The sequence below is a fragment of the Pieris napi genome, chromosome 21 (assembly GCF_905475465.1).
Source record: "Pieris napi chromosome 21, ilPieNapi1.2, whole genome shotgun sequence".
Lineage (NCBI taxonomy): Eukaryota > Metazoa > Arthropoda > Insecta > Lepidoptera > Pieridae > Pieris > Pieris napi.
In genome coordinates this window covers 4431479-4450940 of record NC_062254.1, presented here as the reverse complement: position 1 = coordinate 4450940, position 19462 = coordinate 4431479, and the positions used below count along the sequence as shown (strand labels likewise).

Below are 19462 nucleotides of genomic sequence, written 5' to 3'. Positions count from 1 at the left end.
ACGATACCGACTGAAAAATGTATCGTTTTCCACAACTCAGGGTTAAATTATCAATCGATGTCCATTTAGAATTCTATATGTAGCTATACTAACACCATACAAATATGTTGACGGAGTAATTGTCCGGTGTTATCAAGGACCGCCTTTGTTGTTTAATAGTTAACGCGCATAAAGGATCACTATGTAACGATTCCCGGCAATATTTGTTAAAAAATTGTTTTGTAGATATATCAAAGTGATAATTTTAAGATCTTAGAAGGAACAGCTTGCATAAAAATTTAGATCCTTACGATAATTATATCCAGGATACCCATTTTTATATGAGTCATAACATAGGATGAACTGTGTGTTGAATTATTACCTACTACAGAGACGGGTTAAACTAAATGTAAGTTCTATTCTTCTACTTATACAGAAAGTACCAATTTATGTTTCGAAAATAAACTATGTATTCTGTAGACTAGTTGCGATTTTAATTAGAATTTTAAGGATTCACTACATAAATACTGATGAAATGTATTATTTTTTTAATTTTATACAATACTAGACGAAGTTCAAGCACAGATAAATATAGTTTTACTGTGACCAAAGCGGATATCTTAAATATAGTAATCGTTTTTAACATGCTATACAATTATAATTTGCTTCTAATTACGGTAATCCTACGTAATGTGTTTCGTAAATCGTATGGTTTATGTAATAAAAAATAATTAAATATGAAACCTCTTTGTAGTTAACAGAAAAAGTTAAAAACATTGTTATGATTATCTTTTGTTTTATTAATGTGTCTTAGAAGTATTCACGCAAATGTTTAACAAATTAACATTTAGTGCAAACAGTAATTAAATGTTTTTTTTCTACTTCTACTAAATATTGATTATTTTTAAGTGAAAATGATAAAAATACCTAAAGATCTTCAATCATTGATAAGTGCATCTTATCATGTTAACAGTTTTAAAAGAGTTGTCGAAGAGTTGGTATGTTATATTTTACTTGCAATATTAGTTCATATTAATTTTATTATTTGTATCATCGGAGTCCTTGTGGGTTTTATTCCCGGTTGGACCGCAGATTAGATAATTTGTAATTTGTTCTCCGCCTTTGATGGATTGACCCGACAGAACTGTAAAATTTCTATAGCAATTGTACTGCCGTAGAAATTACATTATTAGCCTAAAACGTATGTTGGTGACCAAAGACAGTTATATATAGCGTGGGTTTCAATATAGCGTGAGCAGAGCAATCCCTGAAGGTCCTTGTGTCGGCTAAAACATGGTTTTTGTAGGTGTATAATTCCCTCGATGCTACCTCAACATCCATCGCTATTAGAATTAATATACAAGAAAATTCTATACAAGTAATTGATAATGGTATTGGGATTAAACAAAACGATTTTGCGTTACTTGGTCAAAGATATACAACTAGTAAATTTGATAATATTTCTGTGATGAAAAGTATACCTCAAACCTACGGATTCCGTGGATTATCTTTATCAAGTATTATTGATATATCACGCAAAGTGAAAATAATATCGAGATTTTTGGACTCAAAGGATACGCTATCTAAAACATTTCATAAAGGAACAAGCAAAGAGATTGTTGAAATACATTCCAGACCTTCCAAAGGGACTACGGTAATACTCTTTCCTAATACATTTGATCTTTAATAAAATAGGACTATTATAATATTGTTTATTATATTAAAGCTTAACAAATAGACACTTATTATGATTACTAAGCCTCATGTATCCCTTGAAACATTCATTCATATTTAGGTACATAAGATACACTTAAAATTTTATGTTTTTTTTTTTTCACGGACCTCTTAAATGTCGGCTTCCAACTGGCTCTATCTCTCTCTATCTTGAGCATTTTTCTCTCAATCATCCCCAACAACATCTTTGAGCTCGTCACCCCACCTCAGGCGACCTATCTTTCTTTAACCTGGTGGCCCTTTCCACCTTGTCCATCTGCCATTGTTCATGCGAGTGGTGTGGTCCGCCCATATCCACTTAAGTAGGTAAACTTGTAAAATATGACAATAATGATTCAATTGTTTCGTTTAGTTTAGATAATTAAATACTAATTAGAAATATATTAAATACTCAGTCAGTCAGTCCCGGCTTTCTACGGCTCGATTTATTTTAATACTATGGAAATAAATATAGCCTTTGTCTAGAGTCAATGATCATTTAAATTGTGAAGAATTTTTAAACAAGTCCAATAGTTTGATTCGTTACAAACATAAAAAAATACAAAACATTAGTTTAGATATGTTCTTTACAAGTCTTTGATGGCATGCGCACCCATTTGTATGAATTTGGGTAAAAAGATAAGATATCATAGACATCACTTTCTTTTGTCTATAGTAATAAAATGTAATAGAAGTTTAAGTTCATAAACATTCCTCAATTTTATGAGTAATCTTGAAAAATAAATGTGAATACTTTTAGGTTGAAATCTATGGACTTCTCTGTAATCTAAAAATACAGAAGAAAGCTCTTGAACAATGTAACGAATTGTTTGCAATAAAAACATTATTAGAACAATTATCACTAATGCATGTGAACGTATCTATTAGTCTAAGAGATGACGTAAAAAACGAAATTATATTCAAAATTCAAAAAAATCGCAACATATTTCAAACAATAACGAGTATTTTTAATATTTTACCCGAAGAATTACAAGAAATTAGTGTCGAGAAGCATCAGTATAAAGTCAGGGCATTTATTCAAAAAAAAGATGTCAATTTAAAGAAATATCATTGGGTATTTCTTAACAGAAGATATATTTCTAAAACAAAAGTTCATAAGATAGTCAACAAGCACTTTTTGAAAAGGTGTTATCAACGTAAATATTTTAAAAAGGTAATTGGTTCAATTTGTTTGTTTTATATTTCTTGTTATTTAAACACTTTAAGTTAAAACAAAATCATCAAAAACAAAATCATAAATTATTACTATTCATTGTCACATAATGCCTGTTGTATCATCGATGCGACCTACCTGCACTTTTGTAACAAATATGGTACATATTGTTAGAAACTAATATTTTTATTTTATATAGTGTATTTTCAAATAATTTAATAACACATTGTACATAACTAACTTACTCTAAATTTTCTCGCTAAGTGAATGTAATTCTTTGAGAAATAAAGTATCTTTGAACCTAATATTTCAGAATAAACAGGAAGATGAAGTGGGCAACCAAGCACTACCTACATATTTCTTATTCATATCGTGTCCATACAGTGACTATGACGTGCTTAATAGTCATTCAAACAAGACATTCATTGAATTCAAAAACTGGAAACAGATTACTAATTTATTAGAAAGACTTGTACAGTGTCACACTGGAGATATTAGGTTGAAAGAAATTGCAAAACCGAAAAACATTCCCGCTGCAGAAAACAACGAAACGAAAACACGAGAGCAAATAAAAAATATAATCGATAAAATACTTACGAAAAGCTCCAAGAAGCAAAACGTACGGATGTGTAATGGAATCAAAGGTCGTGCCAATACTATATTTTTATTGATATCTAAATGTTGATTAACTAAACACTTTGTCTTTCAGGAAAGGAAATTAAAAGGAAATGTCCACAAAATAATCCTAAGAACAGAACAAAAATTGTTACGAATAAAACTAATCAAAGCAGTAAAAGTAAAATATTATCTAACAAACAATCTTTTCTACTTGAAAATTCAAATTGTCAAAGAAAGAGGAAAATTAAAACCGCTAACGTAAACGACGTAGAGGACAAAAAGAGGCCAAAGAAATTAAATCAAAATAAATGTAAACTAAACTCTGAAAGAATCACATTGAATAATATTCCCTTTTTAAAAACAATGCAACAAAAAAACATTCGAAAGAACAAAATACAAGATACTGAAGATAGCAATAAATCGCCTTCAACAATATTGCCCAATGCCCAACTAGAAATACGGGCCGAAAAAATAGGAAAATGTGAAGTTGGATCTGATGCATATATTACACCAGATATTAATCAGCCACATGAACCAGTTGAATATATAAAACAACAGTCAGCATTTAAACTTAATCCCATTAAAGATGATATGCTTAATGTAGCAAAAGAATTTGATATTGATCCTAAGCACTTACTAAACGAGATATGTAGAAAAAGTGTTTTTCAAAAGACTAATAAGAAAACAGTAATGACAACATACGACCTAGTAAAAACGGTTGTAAGTAATTCTAAAAATATTGCAGACTTAGTAGTAAGTCATAAAAACAATTTTATAGGTAGCAGGATACACGTTCCAGAATATACAAGGTATTATCCAGGTAAATAAAGTATTTAATAAATATTCTCTAAAGCTCTGGTCTTAATAAATTATTATCTATACTATGTTGTCGTTTATTAATTAACGGTTGATGTTTTAGTAGGTATTAATAAAGGAATGTTTTCTAACAAGTTAACATTTGAAAGCCACCAATATGAGAGCATATATAGAAAAGAAAGAGAATCTCGTGCACGATTAAATCCTAACATACGTTTTTTAAATAAAGTTTCTACAGAAAATTTACTGTCTAGAAACCATAACTTTAAAAATAATATTCAGGCATCCGTTAAGAAAACTGTGAGTAAGAAATATAACAAACGATGCCTTATCAACCAAATCAAATTTGGAATGGAACAATCTTTGTATACAATTCAAGATGATTTTAGTTTGTCCAACAAGAATAAAATGCCAACTGGAAATGTGTATTCCAAGTCTATTGATTTATCCTTTGATAAATATAACACTGTTTTCAATTCGATGTTTGAAAACGATTTAAACCCTGTATACGTTCAGAAAACATACAAAAAAGATGGGACAAATTCAGACGGAAACAATTTAATGGAGAATGTTAATGAGTACCGTGTTACATATTCAATTAAATCATCCAGAATATACACAGAATTAAGTGATAAGAACAATTCTCCTAAAGAAGTTAACAATGATTTTGGACCAACGTACACAAAAAATATCGATACCTCCCATGATTTGATTGTGAATAAGGATATAGGTGCATTAGAAATAAATGCGAGTAGTTCACAACTAGTAGATCCGATGGAATTGTGTGAAATAATATATGATAAACAAAATTCTATTGAAGAAAATAACATTAACGAGAATAATGGCGATCCCAATACGAATGGTATTGTAAGCGATTACTCAAAAAACAATAAAACAGAAGCTAGTCAGAATGTCATATCACACCATTTTCACACGGATGAAATTAATGAAATTTTTCTAGATACATTTAATTCTAATGAAAAGCAAACGGTGAATCCCACTGAAGTCATTGAAAACTGCAATCATATTAAATATTTAGCAGATTTTAATATACAAAGTAGATATGCGTTTGTGCCTAAAGGTAAATTATAATATTAACAACATATTATAGATGGAATGAATTTAATATATTTCAATTTACAAACTATGCTTCTTCTAGGTATGTCACCGATTTTCGTTAACTGTAATTTGAATCCCTCAATCCCAATTGGACATTTTGATGACGAGTATTATAAAGATGTAAGAATTTAATCATACAATTTATTGAATATTACCTTTAAATATATACTAATCAGCACTTTTACAGGCTATTTATGAAAAATTTGCCGAAAAAGTTCAACAAACTGCTCAATTATTTGAGCCAACTATCCAAAATGTTAACGACGCAAAAACAAACGATGGTGTAAAAAATAACAAAATGAGAAAAGAGAATGCTGACTTAACGTTTGATGCTGAATCTATAAAGAATGCTAAAGTAGGTTCATTAAATTATGTATTAATTTGAACTTCTAATGATGATCCTTTAATTCATTTTTCATTTTAGGTGTTTGCTCAAGTTGACTGCAAATTCATTGTTACCATATTACCTGGAAAAACCATTTCCAAAAACGCCAAATTAAATTATTTAGTTTTATTTGACCAACATGCTGTGCACGAAAGAATTAGATTAGAGAAGAATTTGTCAGGTATCTATTCTACATTTTTGCGAAAACGTCTTTACAACTTTACCAGTTAAATAATTCTCCTAATAAAATTATAAGGTAAAAAAAACTGTTTCGTATTTTATGTCCAATATTTAGGTTTTTTGTTTTTAACAGTAGTAATAAAGCAGTGTAGTGTAGTAATAATACTAACATCAATAATATTTTGTATATTAAGCTTATGCGTATTATTAATTAAAAGTAACCGATATAATATTGATCTTGCTAAGTTAATTGTGTCAAAAATATTAGTTTTTCCAACTGGATTTGACTACATATTCTAATTATGCTCTTATTAATTAAAACATTCACGTCATAGCTTTTATGTTCCAATCAGCAGTAGATTTAATGTGAGATATACATCTTAATAAGAAACCGTACAATTTGCAGACTACTTTGATGGATTAGCTTGGAAATTTGTCAATATTGATACAATTTCATTTAAATTACCAAAAGACGATACAACCCTTCTTCACAATCACAAAGATAAACTTAGTACATTTGGATTACAATGGCGTATCGAAGATAATAATATATCGGTGTATGCTATACCAGAGGCTATTCTTGGTAAAAATCCTAGACAAGTAAGTTAAGCCTTGAATTAGACCAGTGCCGATAATTTTTGAAACCAAAAAAAATTACAGTAGGATGAAACCCTTTAGAAAAGCAGGGGAATGTGCTTTCAGTTTTTTCAGTTGGTGTGCTTTCAGTTCATTGAAATCTCTACTTTCCTTATGTGAAAGTGTTAGTTATGTGAAAAATGTGTGCATACAAAAGTTTTAGATCTTTTTATTACCTACAACTTTGCCATTTAACTTTCTTCGATAGGACTTTTAGTTTTGCCGGAAATCGAGATAAACCATTTTTTACCCTTAAAACTCCCCCCCTACCCCTTCCCGACCTCAGATCGACCGTAATTTATTTTTCCTTTCATTTTGATCATATTCCCCTCCTTTTCTAATGGGTTTCATCCTACTGTAATTTTTTTCGCTTTTTATTTATTTTAAAGGCTATCTGCACTGGTCTAAATGGAAAAGTTTAAATTAAGAAAATAATGCGGGCGTGGGTAGGTAAAACAAAAGATAAAAAACAATGTTGTTATTGGTCTACTCTACTCCAAGTGTAATAGACGACCAACTGCTGGTTTCAGACCACGATCTAACGAAACCTGTCATCGTTTCGTCTTTTATTTAACATTCTTAGCCCCGCGTGAGGTCTGACGATTGTTCGGCTATTGCCAATAGTTCTGTTTCTTTGTTGCTATTCAGTACAACGGAAAAAATGATATAATTTTTTAGTTCCTAACAAGTAATTTTCAAGGAGTTAGTTTTGCCAGTTCGTCTAGACCGCTGTACGCCCTTGACTTGTGTAAATTTAGAATTTAACATATTTTCTGTTGACGTTCTTAAGTGTACTTGGTTACCTATACGAGAAATAAAGTTATTTTGAGTTTGAATTACCGTTTCACCATTTAATTTTCAGGCTGACGTAGTGCTCAATGCAACCAAATGTTTGTTGTCTGAACTTATTGACGCGTTAAAGAATCTTAACGGAAATATACCGCTTTACCCACAATCAATCATGAATCTTGTTTTTAGTGAGGTAAGTCAATATTTTACTATTCTCTTAAAATATGGAAATGTTGAAATGTATTGTCACTTCAACAAGGCCAATGGACGGCCTTAGCGCTAACAAGCGATGTCTTCCAGGTAATCCTAGACGTAATATCCTTTTTTAATAAAAAAATAAAATAAATCAGTGGCGCTACAACCTTAATACAACAATAAAATAAATCAGGTCTTGGCCTCAGATCTCTGAATCTATTTCATGATCATTTTTAAATCTAATAGGCAGGTAGGTGATCAGGCTCAAGTGCTTGATACACGCCGTCGACTTTTTGGGTCTAAGACATGTCGGTTTCCTCACGCTGTTTTCCTTCACCGTTCGAGCAAATGTTAAATGCGCACATTGAAAGAAAGGCCATTGGTGCACGGGGATCGAACCTACGACCTCAGGTATGAGAGTCGCACGCTGAAGCCACTAGGCCAACACTGCTCAATTATTTTTAATACCTTAATTAAAACGTTCTAGGCCTGTCGTTATGCAATTATGTTTGGAGATAAGTTGTCGAAATCGGAATGCGTCAATTTAATCAATTCTTTAGCTGAGTGTAAGACTCCATTTCAATGTGCCCATGGGAGGCCTGTTATGGCAGTTATTATGGAGCTCAGTGAAGAAAAACCACGGTATATGGTAAGTTATTAGGGAATGGTTCATATACTGATTTCAATTATTTACTATAATATAGTTGCATATTATGCATGCCACTTAATTTTTGATTGCATTCAGCGAGGTCAGTTGAGAAAATTAAATACACATTTATGTTTCAAAGATGAAATATAATAGACCAAAATGTGTTATATTCTTCGATGCACCTGTTTTATTTTTAAGAGATTTAAAAAGTAAGCTAATGAACAAATTTTGAACATAGTTATTGAAATAGAAAACTCAGACTTGTTAGTCTTTACTCTTTAGTAAAAAATCCTCTGCGAGGGCTTCCGGTGGCCGGGTTGTTATTATTCGAGATGTTTTTAGATATTATCTCACTGTTTCTAACTCGATGATTGACTCTCTCTCACTCTTAAGAGAGTTAGACTGGATCTATCATCTACAGCGATGCAAGCATTTAATTTTTTTGTGAGTTTTACTAACGAAGTTCTATGTATGTTTTTCAGGTTAACGATACCAAAGTTTTGGAATTCACAAAAAAATGTAAATTAATTTAAGATTAACCCAACATTAAATTGAGGCATTTTTCGACAAAAAGATTTATTTGCATTTGCGATTAAATAAATACATATATTATGTTTTTTGCATTTTTATTCATAATAGCCTATATTTTATAGAAAATAGCCATTCAAATTACTCTCATCTGTAATTAAAAAAATATGGGAAGAAACAACAATTTCTTAAAAAAGAATCATTCTTAAAAGTTATGTATAAACTAATATATCTCTGTCAGTTTTAGCAATAGTATACTGACCATTAAATATATATTTAAAGCTAACATATACATTTTGGAATAGTTTTGTCTATAACATCATTAATCCAATCGATGTAAACATCAATCCGGGTATGAACATCCGGATATCCGATCGCGCAGGGTATGCCCCAAGATACCAGCCCCACTAATTTGTTATTTCTTATTAATGGTCCACCTGAGTCACCCTGAAATTACCAATGAAAGTGTTATAATAATACTCTATTTAAAAAATTTATATTTTTATGACCTAAAACAGGTATAAAACAGGAAAACGCGCAGGAGGCTCATCAGATGTTAAAAGATACCGCAGCCAATAGACACTCAATGCCAGAGAGCTTTCGATTACGTTGCCGGCCTTTTAGGAATTGGTACGCTGTTTTCTTGAAAGACCCTAAGTCGATTTGATCCTTAATCAAAACCTCATAATTAAGTAGGTACTAAGTCTTAACCAATTTTACCATTCCTTAATGATATTTGTGGTTTTTTGGCAAAATATTATTGAAAAAATTTGAAAAACGCGCCATCTCTGATAAGGTTTAGCGAATTCGACACTTATCGGCGTCGTCTGTTTCAAATTATTGTATAACGATCAAAACAAGGTTGGCGAAGTATTTAACTTTTCCAATTATTAAATGCATTCTTGAATATATTAGTGTTAGATCGCAGAATATATCTTTCTAAACTAACTAACTTAACTAAAATTCATTAGAGTACAATAATCAGTAAACCTAGAAATATATTATATCCAAATGTTTAATGTTTTACGGAACATCTAGATTTTCAAGTAACATTACTGTTATCACAAGTGCGGTGCGAGTTTTAGATTTTTCAGTTAAACTTTTCAGTTTTTTTTCAACTATCAATCTGATTTCATAACTATTCCCCATATTCGCAAAATATAATAAACATTTTGCAAATCGGTTTGGTTGGCGGACTTTGTAGCAATGGTTGAACATTTAAAAAAATCAAGACCTCGAATTGATAACCTCATATTATAAAAAGTGATGTCGGACGCGACATCATTCAAACAATATTGTTATTAAATTTTTCGTTAAAACAAATACTCACATGACATGTCCCTTCACCGATAGATGTAAAGGTGCAAAACATGGTATCAACAACGTTTCTTTTCGAATACCGCATGGCGTATTTGCAAGTGTCTTGATTGAAAACTGGCGCCTCCAAATAGTTCATTATTCGACTGGAGTCTCCATTTTTCTGGAATTTTTTATTTTTTTTTTTATAATTGGACAATTCACACCAATTGACCTAGTCCCATGCTAAGCTGGTGAAGCTTGAGTTATGGGTACTAGGCAACGGATATACATACATATTATATATAGATAGACACATAAATACATATTTAAACACCCAAGACCTCAGCACAACACCAAATGCTCATCACATCGATGTTTTTCTCAGCCGGGGATCAAACCCGGGACCCATGGATTCGCAGTCAGGGGTACTGACCACTAGACCAATTTGTTAATTAATACATTCGTAAACGTAGTAAATTCGTATCTCATGTCTGCGTGTCACGGTTATAATAACGATTCTTGTTAACATACAATACAGTAATATAAAATTAAGAATAACGCCATCTAGTGATCGTAAAATTAACCAAACTTAATAGGAATTAAATAGTTTTTAATAGCACTATCTTATTAGAATGCAGCCAGCTAATATACTTTAAAGAAGCGCTTCGGGTAAGATTACCGTTAAAAACTTTACTCAGTAAGCATGCAATAAACAAATTTAAATAAAGAGTTATTAAGTGTTATTTGATTACTTTTCTATTATCATAGGTTAGTGCAATTTATAGATATAACGCTAGACGGGACTATATTAGTAAAAAAACACATTCGTATATATTATCTATATATTCCAATACCAAGATCTAGTGGCTAGAATTAAAATATCGACTCTCATAATTTACTTAAAACAAATTAAATATAATAATATATGCAGCCATACCTCTGTATCTTAATTGGCCATTCACGATATTTGTTTTATCATGTTTTAGCCTTCCAAATAAATAAAACAAATGTAAGTTGTATTTTAAGAAATCAGTATCTCAGGATATCTTTTTACCTTAGCCGGACAAAAGGCGTAAATTTATGACGAAATTACTTACTTTTTTAGCTCCAAACCCAGTTAACACCACAATATCACCTTCTCTAAGAGGTTTTTTATCCATACGTATCATGTGAGCGTAATTTAAATCAAGCAATTGTTTTACTTCAATAACTGCTATATCGTGAATTCTCGCGGTAGTGTTATAGTCAGGATGTATGTGAATGGACTTCACTTCATTCACTGAGCCACCTACATCTAGATTTGTTGTTCCCACAACTAGCTTAATGTACTTCGGATCGGCACTGAAATGATACGTTTCTTATAAGCTGTTATAGTACAGACGTAGGGCACAATATAAAATGGTAGGACGAGGTCCAAAACGAATGCCCGGTGTTAACTTTACAATTTATAACTTGATTTTTTAAATTTAAATTGAATTTATACTACGAGCCAAGACTACATATTTTATTATTATTTTATTTATTATTCATCATTTGATGAATAAAGGTAAACGGTAAAAATGATGCCGCACTTTATATCAGAGATACAATTGCCTTACATATGTGAAGTATAGGTACTTTTACATTAAGTATGTTTTAGGAGTATGTACTTAGGTACATGGAGCAGATGACTAGGCGATGCGCTATTCGAGTGTATAACAATATTTCTATTATATTTACTGGGATTCTAATTACGGACTAGCATACCTGAGAGAAAATACAGAGACACCGATTTTTTTTAATAATTTTACACTTTCTCATCTCTTTTTTTTCTAGTATAAAAACTTACCCAAGAACGCAATGCGCTGCAGTAACTGCGTGTTTGTGGGTAATAATTGCACCACCACAAACATGGTGCCCAGTGACATTTTGTAAGGACGCATGAAAAAGGCCGTTTCCAGGCGGGACTTTGCTACCACCAACCAATCTAGAGTCTCCTAAAACGCAATTCCCATAAGAAATTTTAATTATTAACAACTAGCCATTATTTAAATAAATAACCTTGTACTCGAAGTAACAATGATGACAGAATAATAATTAGAAACATTTTTGAACACTACAATTTGAAAACTAAAACTTATTTGTTCTCACTGTTAATCGCCCCTCCATCTGAGATAAATGAGACTATCTTTCGATAAGATAATCGAATCGGTATTTTCGATCTTTGTTTAAAGTAATTAGAAATATCTGTTGATTAATTTCTTCTTACTGCTACCTGATATAAACAAATATTTTTATCAGAATTAGAGATAACAGATTATATCAGTATTAATGGCGATGTCGTACGATTCTCATTCCTGAATTCCGTCTTAACACAGAATGAATTTACTTTGTATGTACCCATCCAAGTATTGACGATTCCCGACGTTGCTAAATGTAGATAGTGAAATATTCTAGACACTAAATCTGTGATGACGGCAATCTAGTTCAGGAAAAAGGAAGCTTGGCCGGTACCTAAGAGTAATGCCTATAAAACTTTCGATATTTTTCGATTACAGTCGACTCCTGATAATTTGACACTCGTTAATTTGAATCTCTCGATAATTTGAAAAATACTCGATAAATTGAATAAAATCAATGATAATTGGTCCCTTCGGTAATATGAAGTTGAAAAAGTATTATCTTGCTTGCCAACATGCGATAATTTGAAATCCGGTCTTCCCTACTCTCTATAATTTGAAGCATTTATGATGCACATACCTGTCGTTTGTTTACATACATGCACAGACTTGTCAATTGTTTACAAAATTTGTGAATAATTGTTAATACATAATAAGAATATAGAAATAATAAGTAACAAATTTTGATCAAATTCTTATTTCCTTCAGTCGCCCCTCCCCCTCGTGGTTATTCAAATTTTGAACTCTTGATAATTTATCTCTGGTCCCTTGAGTTTCAAATTATCGAGAGTCGACTGTATTTACATTTCATCATGTAACCCAGTATAATTGCACTGCCAGAATGGTTTGAAATAAGATTCAATTAAGAGACTAATCGGTGAATGTTTAGAAAATATCTCTTATTTCATTAAGCACTGGTAGTGATGTTAAACTATTTTATTTTCACTCGACTCGAATGCACTCGAATGTGCACAGAATAGTACCGATTGACGTTTCTCTCACTTGCTTCGTACTTTTCAAACTCCGTAAATTGCCGAGGGTAGATAAAAAAACGAAAAGACAAATAATACAATCATTTAATCTTAGTATATTCAACACATCTCGAGGGGTCGGTTGGGAAATATTCTTGGCACTTGGTCATTAGTCTTTTGAGGGCTTGTATGTATTTCCTTTGAGTTTCGTCGTTCATCACATGCGCTACGTTCTTAGAGAAGATCTTTTCACGTCCCGTACGAGCGTGGATACCCACCATGGTCACTCCGATGGGCCATGGGGCATTTCCTATCGCCATTTGGAGGTAGTCGTCACTTGCCTGAAAATTATTAATTTTATAACATAAAAAATGACTTAATAAAATAAAAAAGTGTTAATTAGGTAGTGGGCTGATCGGTTTTAGACAAAGCATTGTGGGGTGCCTTTCTCAAACCTAATTTCGCTGTTTTGATGATGATACTTCTTTTTTTTCTGCTCTAAGTGAAAACAAATTTCTGTAATTTTATTTTATTGACGTGATAACGTCTTTAAAATCGTTTTAGTCGGGTGACATGTTCAGAAACTTGTGTCACACCAAAACCTCACGAGCGCGATCGCAGGTATAACGAGAGAGAGACGGACCGATCTCCCGTCTCATCTCGAGCGCTGCCAGTCATTCCGTGAATGTATGAAGAAAAATGTATATCATAGTCGAATAAGTAAACTTGTCATTTTACACCCGAAATTTATCATCAAAAGTGTGAATAAAACGATAGATGTAATTTAAAATTTGAAAAAATTGTTTTCTTCATTAATTCCTTACTTCCCAAAACTTATATCACCAATAAGACGTTATCACGTAAACATCTCGATCGTAAACCTACTTTACAAACAACCAATATTTTTTTTATTGTATGCTTTTACTATGTATATGTTTTAATTGTAATTTTTAATTTCTATTTTTTTTTTTTGTGAAACATGCTTATATTAATTGTCACACATTTTAGATGTGAGATTTTTTGTAAAATAATTAGTAATTTTAGTACTGTGTGTGATGTCATAAGCTTAATAACTAAATAAATAAATAAGTAAGTCATTTTAAAATTTTAACATGCCTAATAACTATCTAACTAACACTACAACCCTAAATGGGTTTGACATCGATGTCATAATCGAAAGCCCAAACATCGATGATTTATGCATTAATAATTGACAAATAATTAAATACAGTGAAATGGTTCGAACTTCGAAATTTATTATGAAACAGAAAAAAATCATTACATATTCCGATTTAATCAACGGACTTAATGAAAAGTAATTTTGATAAAGAAGATCCTTTTAGTATGTATATTTATTTGTTGATAGAGAGTAATGGGGAAATGTGAGAGAGAAAGAGCGAGCGATACTACGAAGAACGAATGAAGGAAAACGACCTAGGCGCAAAGAATGAATACGCGTTCAAAATTTTAATAAATCTGATTTGTGGATGCGTTCATAGAAGAGATAATTTGTTTCGTAAGTTGCATTAGTCGTGCGAGAGGCCGTGAGTTCGATGTTAACTGAATCGAACATCGATGTTACGATTTTTGAAGTAAAACTTCTTTATCGGGGTTGGAAAAAAAATTAGTGTAACATTTTTTCGTTACGCGTCACATTTTTCGGTTACGCGCCATGTTGCTTTTTGAAGTCAAACTTCTTTATCGGCGTTGGAATGAAAGTTCTTTATCGACGTATGGGAGAAATTTTGTAGCAAATCGTCACGTTTTTCGGTTACGCGCCATGTTGCTTTTTGAAGTCAAACTTCTTTATCGGCGTTAGAATGAATTTTTTATCAACGTATGGGAGAAATTTTGTAGCAAATCGTCACGTTTTTCGGTTACGCGCCATCTTTTTCTTGTCCCTACCACGGTTGATCCGAAGAGATTCGAAGCCATTAATAACAAAAATATATAATAACGATAACAATGATAGTAATAATTCTGTAATAATCTTAGTAGTAATAAGGTAAAATGAAATAATTGTATTTGTATTCATGTCTATGATAATAAAAGCCTTTTGTTAAACTTTATTTAACCAATTTCTGTAAAGTTGCATATAGTAGATCATTTTTCGAAAAATAAGGCCATAAAGAAGTTTCACTTCTTACGTGTGTACACCTAGTACACGCACACATTTTTTTTTTTGGTATAGCAACATCGATGTTTTTTCTTTCAACATCGATGATCATCGAGCGTCCCTAGTATCGGCCTTAGATTGTATCCTTTTCTTCAATCTTTATTATTTTATAGACAAGGCAGACAAGACAAATCTCAGCCTTCTGATACATTTATTGATTTTTTGTGGGTTGAGATCACTTTCCTCACAATATTCATCTTTAACATAAGAGCAAGCTCTAGAAAACGAAAAATGGAATTTTCATTATGAAATTTTATCGTGATTCGAACTCAAGACATCAGGGATGACGGTCTCACGCTCAAGCCACTAGACCAACACTGCTCTTATACACTACTACTCATATTAAACTAAATTTGAGGGTTCTAATGTCATATTAATATCATTTTGTTATTCATTAAGACATGTAATATATTAGTATGACTTATCTATAAACAACATCGTCAAACATAATCTAAAAATAAAATACCCCTTATGCTTCTATAAGCTATTTTAAATATGATCTTTTGGCTTATTAGTTATGCAACTAGCGATATTCATAAGATTAGTACTTATAAAGTGTATTCAAATATTATGTTTTGTGTTTTTTTCATCAAACGGGCAGAAGGCTAACATGATGATAAGTGATACAGCCGCCCATTGCCACTTACACTGCCAAGGCTCGCGAATGCGTTTCTGGCCTATTTGGAGCGCTCTAATCTTGAAGGAACCTAAGTCGACTTGGTTTGGAAATACTTCAGTGAGTAGGTGCTTCCACATAGTGGTGGTGCACGGCAAAATGTTAAAATAACTTTAATGTAAAAATTGTACATATATATATTTATTTTAAATATAAAAACTGATTTTAAATGTATGATACTTGGTTTATTAAAATTAATTTAATTCGTTTAATGATAATACTTTGTTAAAATATATTTCCATAATGTTTCTGTAATTTTACATATCTTAATTAATAAATATAAATTATGTGTCACGTTGTTTGCCCGCTATGGACTCCTAAACTACCGAACTGATGTCAATCAAATTTGCACACCGTGTGTAGTTTGATCCAACTTAAAATATAGGATAGCTTACATCTCAATTTTAAAACCCGCAATGTAATTTTATTGCAAATTATTTGTTTATTATTTGACATAATTCTAACAGATGGCGCTGTGTTGAAAGTACCAACGTTTCACATAAGCTACAATTTAATGGCCTTACCACCAAAAAAGCATGGTGGTCCCCATGACTCTTGTTTTCCAGCCGTTTCCTTTGAATAGTTAACTACTATGTAATATAACAAAAACGTTAGCCACAGCAACGCTTGGCCGAGTCTGCTAGTATATATACATGTTCAATTAAATATATTTACCTTGATATAGTTTCTCTCAAGCAAATGTTTTGTGATCTCCGTCAAGCTGTCACAAATATCTTCCGGCAGATTCTTCTTTTTTAATTTCCTCATTAAAGGCTTAAGATACACTTGTGTCTGTGTGTATGTTGCTCTAGTCATTTTGTGTTTTGTTGATGTTTTCTCCGCAGCTGTAGCAGATGTAAGCTGCTGACCCCATAGATTTAATAAAAACTGAAATAAAAAATATGTCTAGAGCATTTTTAATAGTAGTTATACATACAATTTTTATTATAATGTGAGGTTCAAATAAGTTTTGGTATTGTTTGCGATATTTCTAAAATGTCTTGTTTATAGTGAAATGCAAACGCAAAATTTAGCTACATATTCACCTTGCAACCAAGAAAATGAAGTATTAGTACGTAGGAATAAACTTATTTGCATACTAGTAGTACAATTATGTAGCAAAGGACATGTAAACACATTTTTTCACACTACACCAGCTAGCAGACTAAATCAATTGAACAATGAAAAATACATTGTAATGCCAACCTTTTTCATAAAATTCTATTAATAAGATAAATTACAAAATTAATTTCTTACCTGTAACAAAGACATAATAACATTCATGTCATGGCTTCTATCACCTTGGCCCATAGTTTTAGCCATTTCCTGAATTGTGTCATATGAAATTGTCTCATCCAGCGCCTCTTCTTTTTGTAATTTCTCAATGTCACTCTGAAATGATTTAGTGTTGATTAATGTGAAAAATTGGTAGCCTAAATTAAGGCTTGTATCAAGAAGTCAGGCCTTTAGTCAGTGTGGGTCAAGTAATAATTGAATTTATAATTTAATATGCTACTTGTGAGTAACCGAAGAAATTAGTTCTAGACCAAAAATAGTAATTTTGCCTTGAGTTCCCTTATCAAAAATAGGGGGCCTCTTCATTGAAATGTTTAGAGTGTGATCTAAGGGCTTTTAAACTTGTTTTTTTTTAAAAGTTCCGTAATCACATTACTAACCTGGGCTCCCAGTGCCAAAATTTCATTTAAGTAAGCTTGATCCACTTCGTCCATAGCTTCTTGAAAGTCATTACGGAATCCCTGAAAGAAGCAGTAATACAAATATTAACTATAATTTTGAATGTTACAATAAAAATATGATAGAAACATAAATAGGGTTTCTGTTTGTATGTTTGAATTTTTTGAAAATGATGAAATTGAAATGCATGTCAAGCAACAATGGTTTTATAGACCTACATATTATATATATAATGTTATGAATATAGTTAATTAATATAAGGCTTTATTAATTGAGATTGACCCAGAGTAAAATAGTATTAGTTTCAGAGGTGGGTCATGAATATTTCAGGCTTTCATTAATAAAACAATAATCACTAAAAAAATATGTAGGCAAGAGACATTTTATATAATTCTGACTAACAATTAATTAAAAACCTTCCTTAGGTCGATTAAAAATAATTCATTTTCTAATATACCTTATTTGCTTCAGGTTCTAAAATCTCTATTCTTCTTAATCTTTTAAATGATTGAAGGTCTGACTCTCCAAAGAGTGATATTGGAAGTCCCCGTTCACGTAACCTCTTAATCACCTCATACCTTGGCAATGAAGCATTTTCATTCTGCTCACTTTCATTATACTGGTTTTTGACTGGAATGCAATAATAATTATATTAAATACAGCATAATATATTTTATGCTATGTTTCATATACTCAATGTATTGTATATTACCAATTTAGATTCTTACAATTAGTAATAAACATGAAAATGCTTAAGTTCAAATGAACTGAAAATTTTCATATTCAACCACCATCTGTTTAGTAAAACAATCCTCTGGTTGGTAGGTTTACCTGTTTCTGCTTTTTCATTTTTTGCGATATTTTCAATATCTTTCTGTGGTCCATATTTCTGCAAATACTCTTCTTGTTCTTTGGCCAATAGATCGCTGCGCTTGAAGTACTTTTTAGAAGGATTCTGGACATAAAGTGTTAAGCTGTGAAATATTTAAATAGAATAGTACTAAGAATAATACGTTCGATATGGTCCAAATACTTACTAAAATGTTTTTTTCTTCCAAAAGCTTTCTTTTCCTAGCTATCTCTGCTTTTAAAATGTCCATTTTTATTGTTGTGTACAGAAATCTACGAACACGGAATGAGTTCCGAGGAGTATATTAAATAATAATAAATTAATCTTAACTATAGTCGAATTTTTAATTAGACGAAGTCATCTGACGTTTACGGTGTTGTCAGTTTTTGATGAAATAAAAATAGTGTTGTGACAAAGTAAAAACCCGTGAATTAATGATCGGTGATGGCATTAGTCGCCGCGCCGCGCTTTGTAATAAGACGTCAAAAAACTGATTGTAGTTACATAGTACTAGTACCTAACTTATATCAGAGCACTTTCATACAATTTTGAAATAGAAATAATATTCTTTTATTGTTTGAAATGATTGACTATTCACACTCATTGTTCATTCATCTGATTGAACAAGAACTGAACGCATCACTATTACTTTAAATATGGCAACATTATTTTACAAAGTGACATTAGCTACTGTCAGTTGGCTTCGTCTAATTAAAAATACGACTATAGTACACATACATTATACACCGTATTCTGTACCAGTGAGTAGTGACACTTCTGTAACAGTGTCAAGTTTTATGTGTAATATTATGCTTGCCTAAGTCAGATGAGTAACCGACAACCGTCCGTGTGAAT

The 19462-nt window shown here is 31.5% G+C and overlaps 3 protein-coding genes across 3 annotated transcripts; 1 reads left to right on the top strand and 2 right to left on the bottom strand.

Moving 5' to 3' along the window:
* The first annotated feature begins 67 nt into the window (after positions 1–67).
* On the top strand, positions 68–8808 carry LOC125060523. The gene is made up of 13 exons (XM_047665488.1): positions 68–388; positions 1286–1633; positions 2453–2866; positions 3180–3510; positions 3576–4304; positions 4404–5381; positions 5460–5539; positions 5607–5774; positions 5844–5985; positions 6391–6584; positions 7483–7602; positions 8092–8253; positions 8788–8808. The coding sequence occupies exons 1-13, from the start codon at positions 338–340 to the stop codon at positions 8806–8808; spliced, it is 3738 nt and encodes a 1245-aa protein (XP_047521444.1). The 5' UTR covers positions 68–337.
* Positions 8809–8862: 54 nt separating this feature from the next.
* LOC125060337 (chymotrypsin-2-like) lies at positions 8863–12969 on the bottom strand. The gene is made up of 5 exons (XM_047665211.1): positions 12121–12969; positions 11909–12056; positions 11178–11421; positions 10112–10261; positions 8863–9228 (listed from the first exon to the last, which is right to left on the bottom strand). Exons 1-5 carry the CDS (start codon positions 12164–12166, stop codon positions 9064–9066), a joined length of 753 nt encoding a protein of 250 aa, XP_047521167.1. The 5' UTR covers positions 12167–12969; the 3' UTR covers positions 8863–9063.
* A 328-nt stretch (positions 12970–13297) lies between these two features.
* LOC125060227 (pre-mRNA-splicing factor 18) lies at positions 13298–19382 on the bottom strand. The gene is made up of 8 exons (XM_047665018.1): positions 19335–19382; positions 18795–18938; positions 18589–18712; positions 18215–18387; positions 17739–17819; positions 17320–17454; positions 16738–16950; positions 13298–13551 (listed from the first exon to the last, which is right to left on the bottom strand). The coding sequence occupies exons 2-8, from the start codon at positions 18855–18857 to the stop codon at positions 13312–13314; spliced, it is 1029 nt and encodes a 342-aa protein (XP_047520974.1). The 5' UTR covers positions 18858–18938; positions 19335–19382; the 3' UTR covers positions 13298–13311.
* Between the last annotated feature and the right edge of the window lie 80 nt (positions 19383–19462).

Coding starts and splice junctions, on each gene's coding strand:
- LOC125060523 (XM_047665488.1), top strand. CDS start 338: ATGAACTGTGTGTTGAATTATTACCTACTACAGAGACGGGTTAAACTA. Junction 3,511..3,575: donor GATGTGTAATGGAATCAAAG/GTCGTGCCAATA, acceptor TTTGTCTTTCAG/GAAAGGAAATTAAAAGGAAA. Junction 5,986..6,390: donor ATTAGAGAAGAATTTGTCAG/GTATCTATTCTA, acceptor TACAATTTGCAG/ACTACTTTGATGGATTAGCT.
- LOC125060337 (XM_047665211.1), bottom strand. CDS start 12,166: ATGTTTCTAATTATTATTCTGTCATCATTGTTACTTCGAGTACAAG. Junction 11,422..11,908: donor GCAGCGCATTGCGTTCTTGG/GTAAGTTTTTAT, acceptor GTATCATTTCAG/TGCCGATCCGAAGTACATTA. Junction 9,229..10,111: donor TCGGTGAAGGGACATGTCAT/GTGAGTATTTGT, acceptor TGGTAATTTCAG/GGTGACTCAGGTGGACCATT.
- LOC125060227 (XM_047665018.1), bottom strand. CDS start 18,857: ATGGACATTTTAAAAGCAGAGATAGCTAGGAAAAGAAAGCTTTTGGAA. Junction 18,713..18,794: donor TGGAAGAAAAAAACATTTTA/GTAAGTATTTGG, acceptor CTTTATGTCCAG/AATCCTTCTAAAAAGTACTT. Junction 18,388..18,588: donor AAATGAAAAAGCAGAAACAG/GTAAACCTACCA, acceptor ATTGCATTCCAG/TCAAAAACCAGTATAATGAA.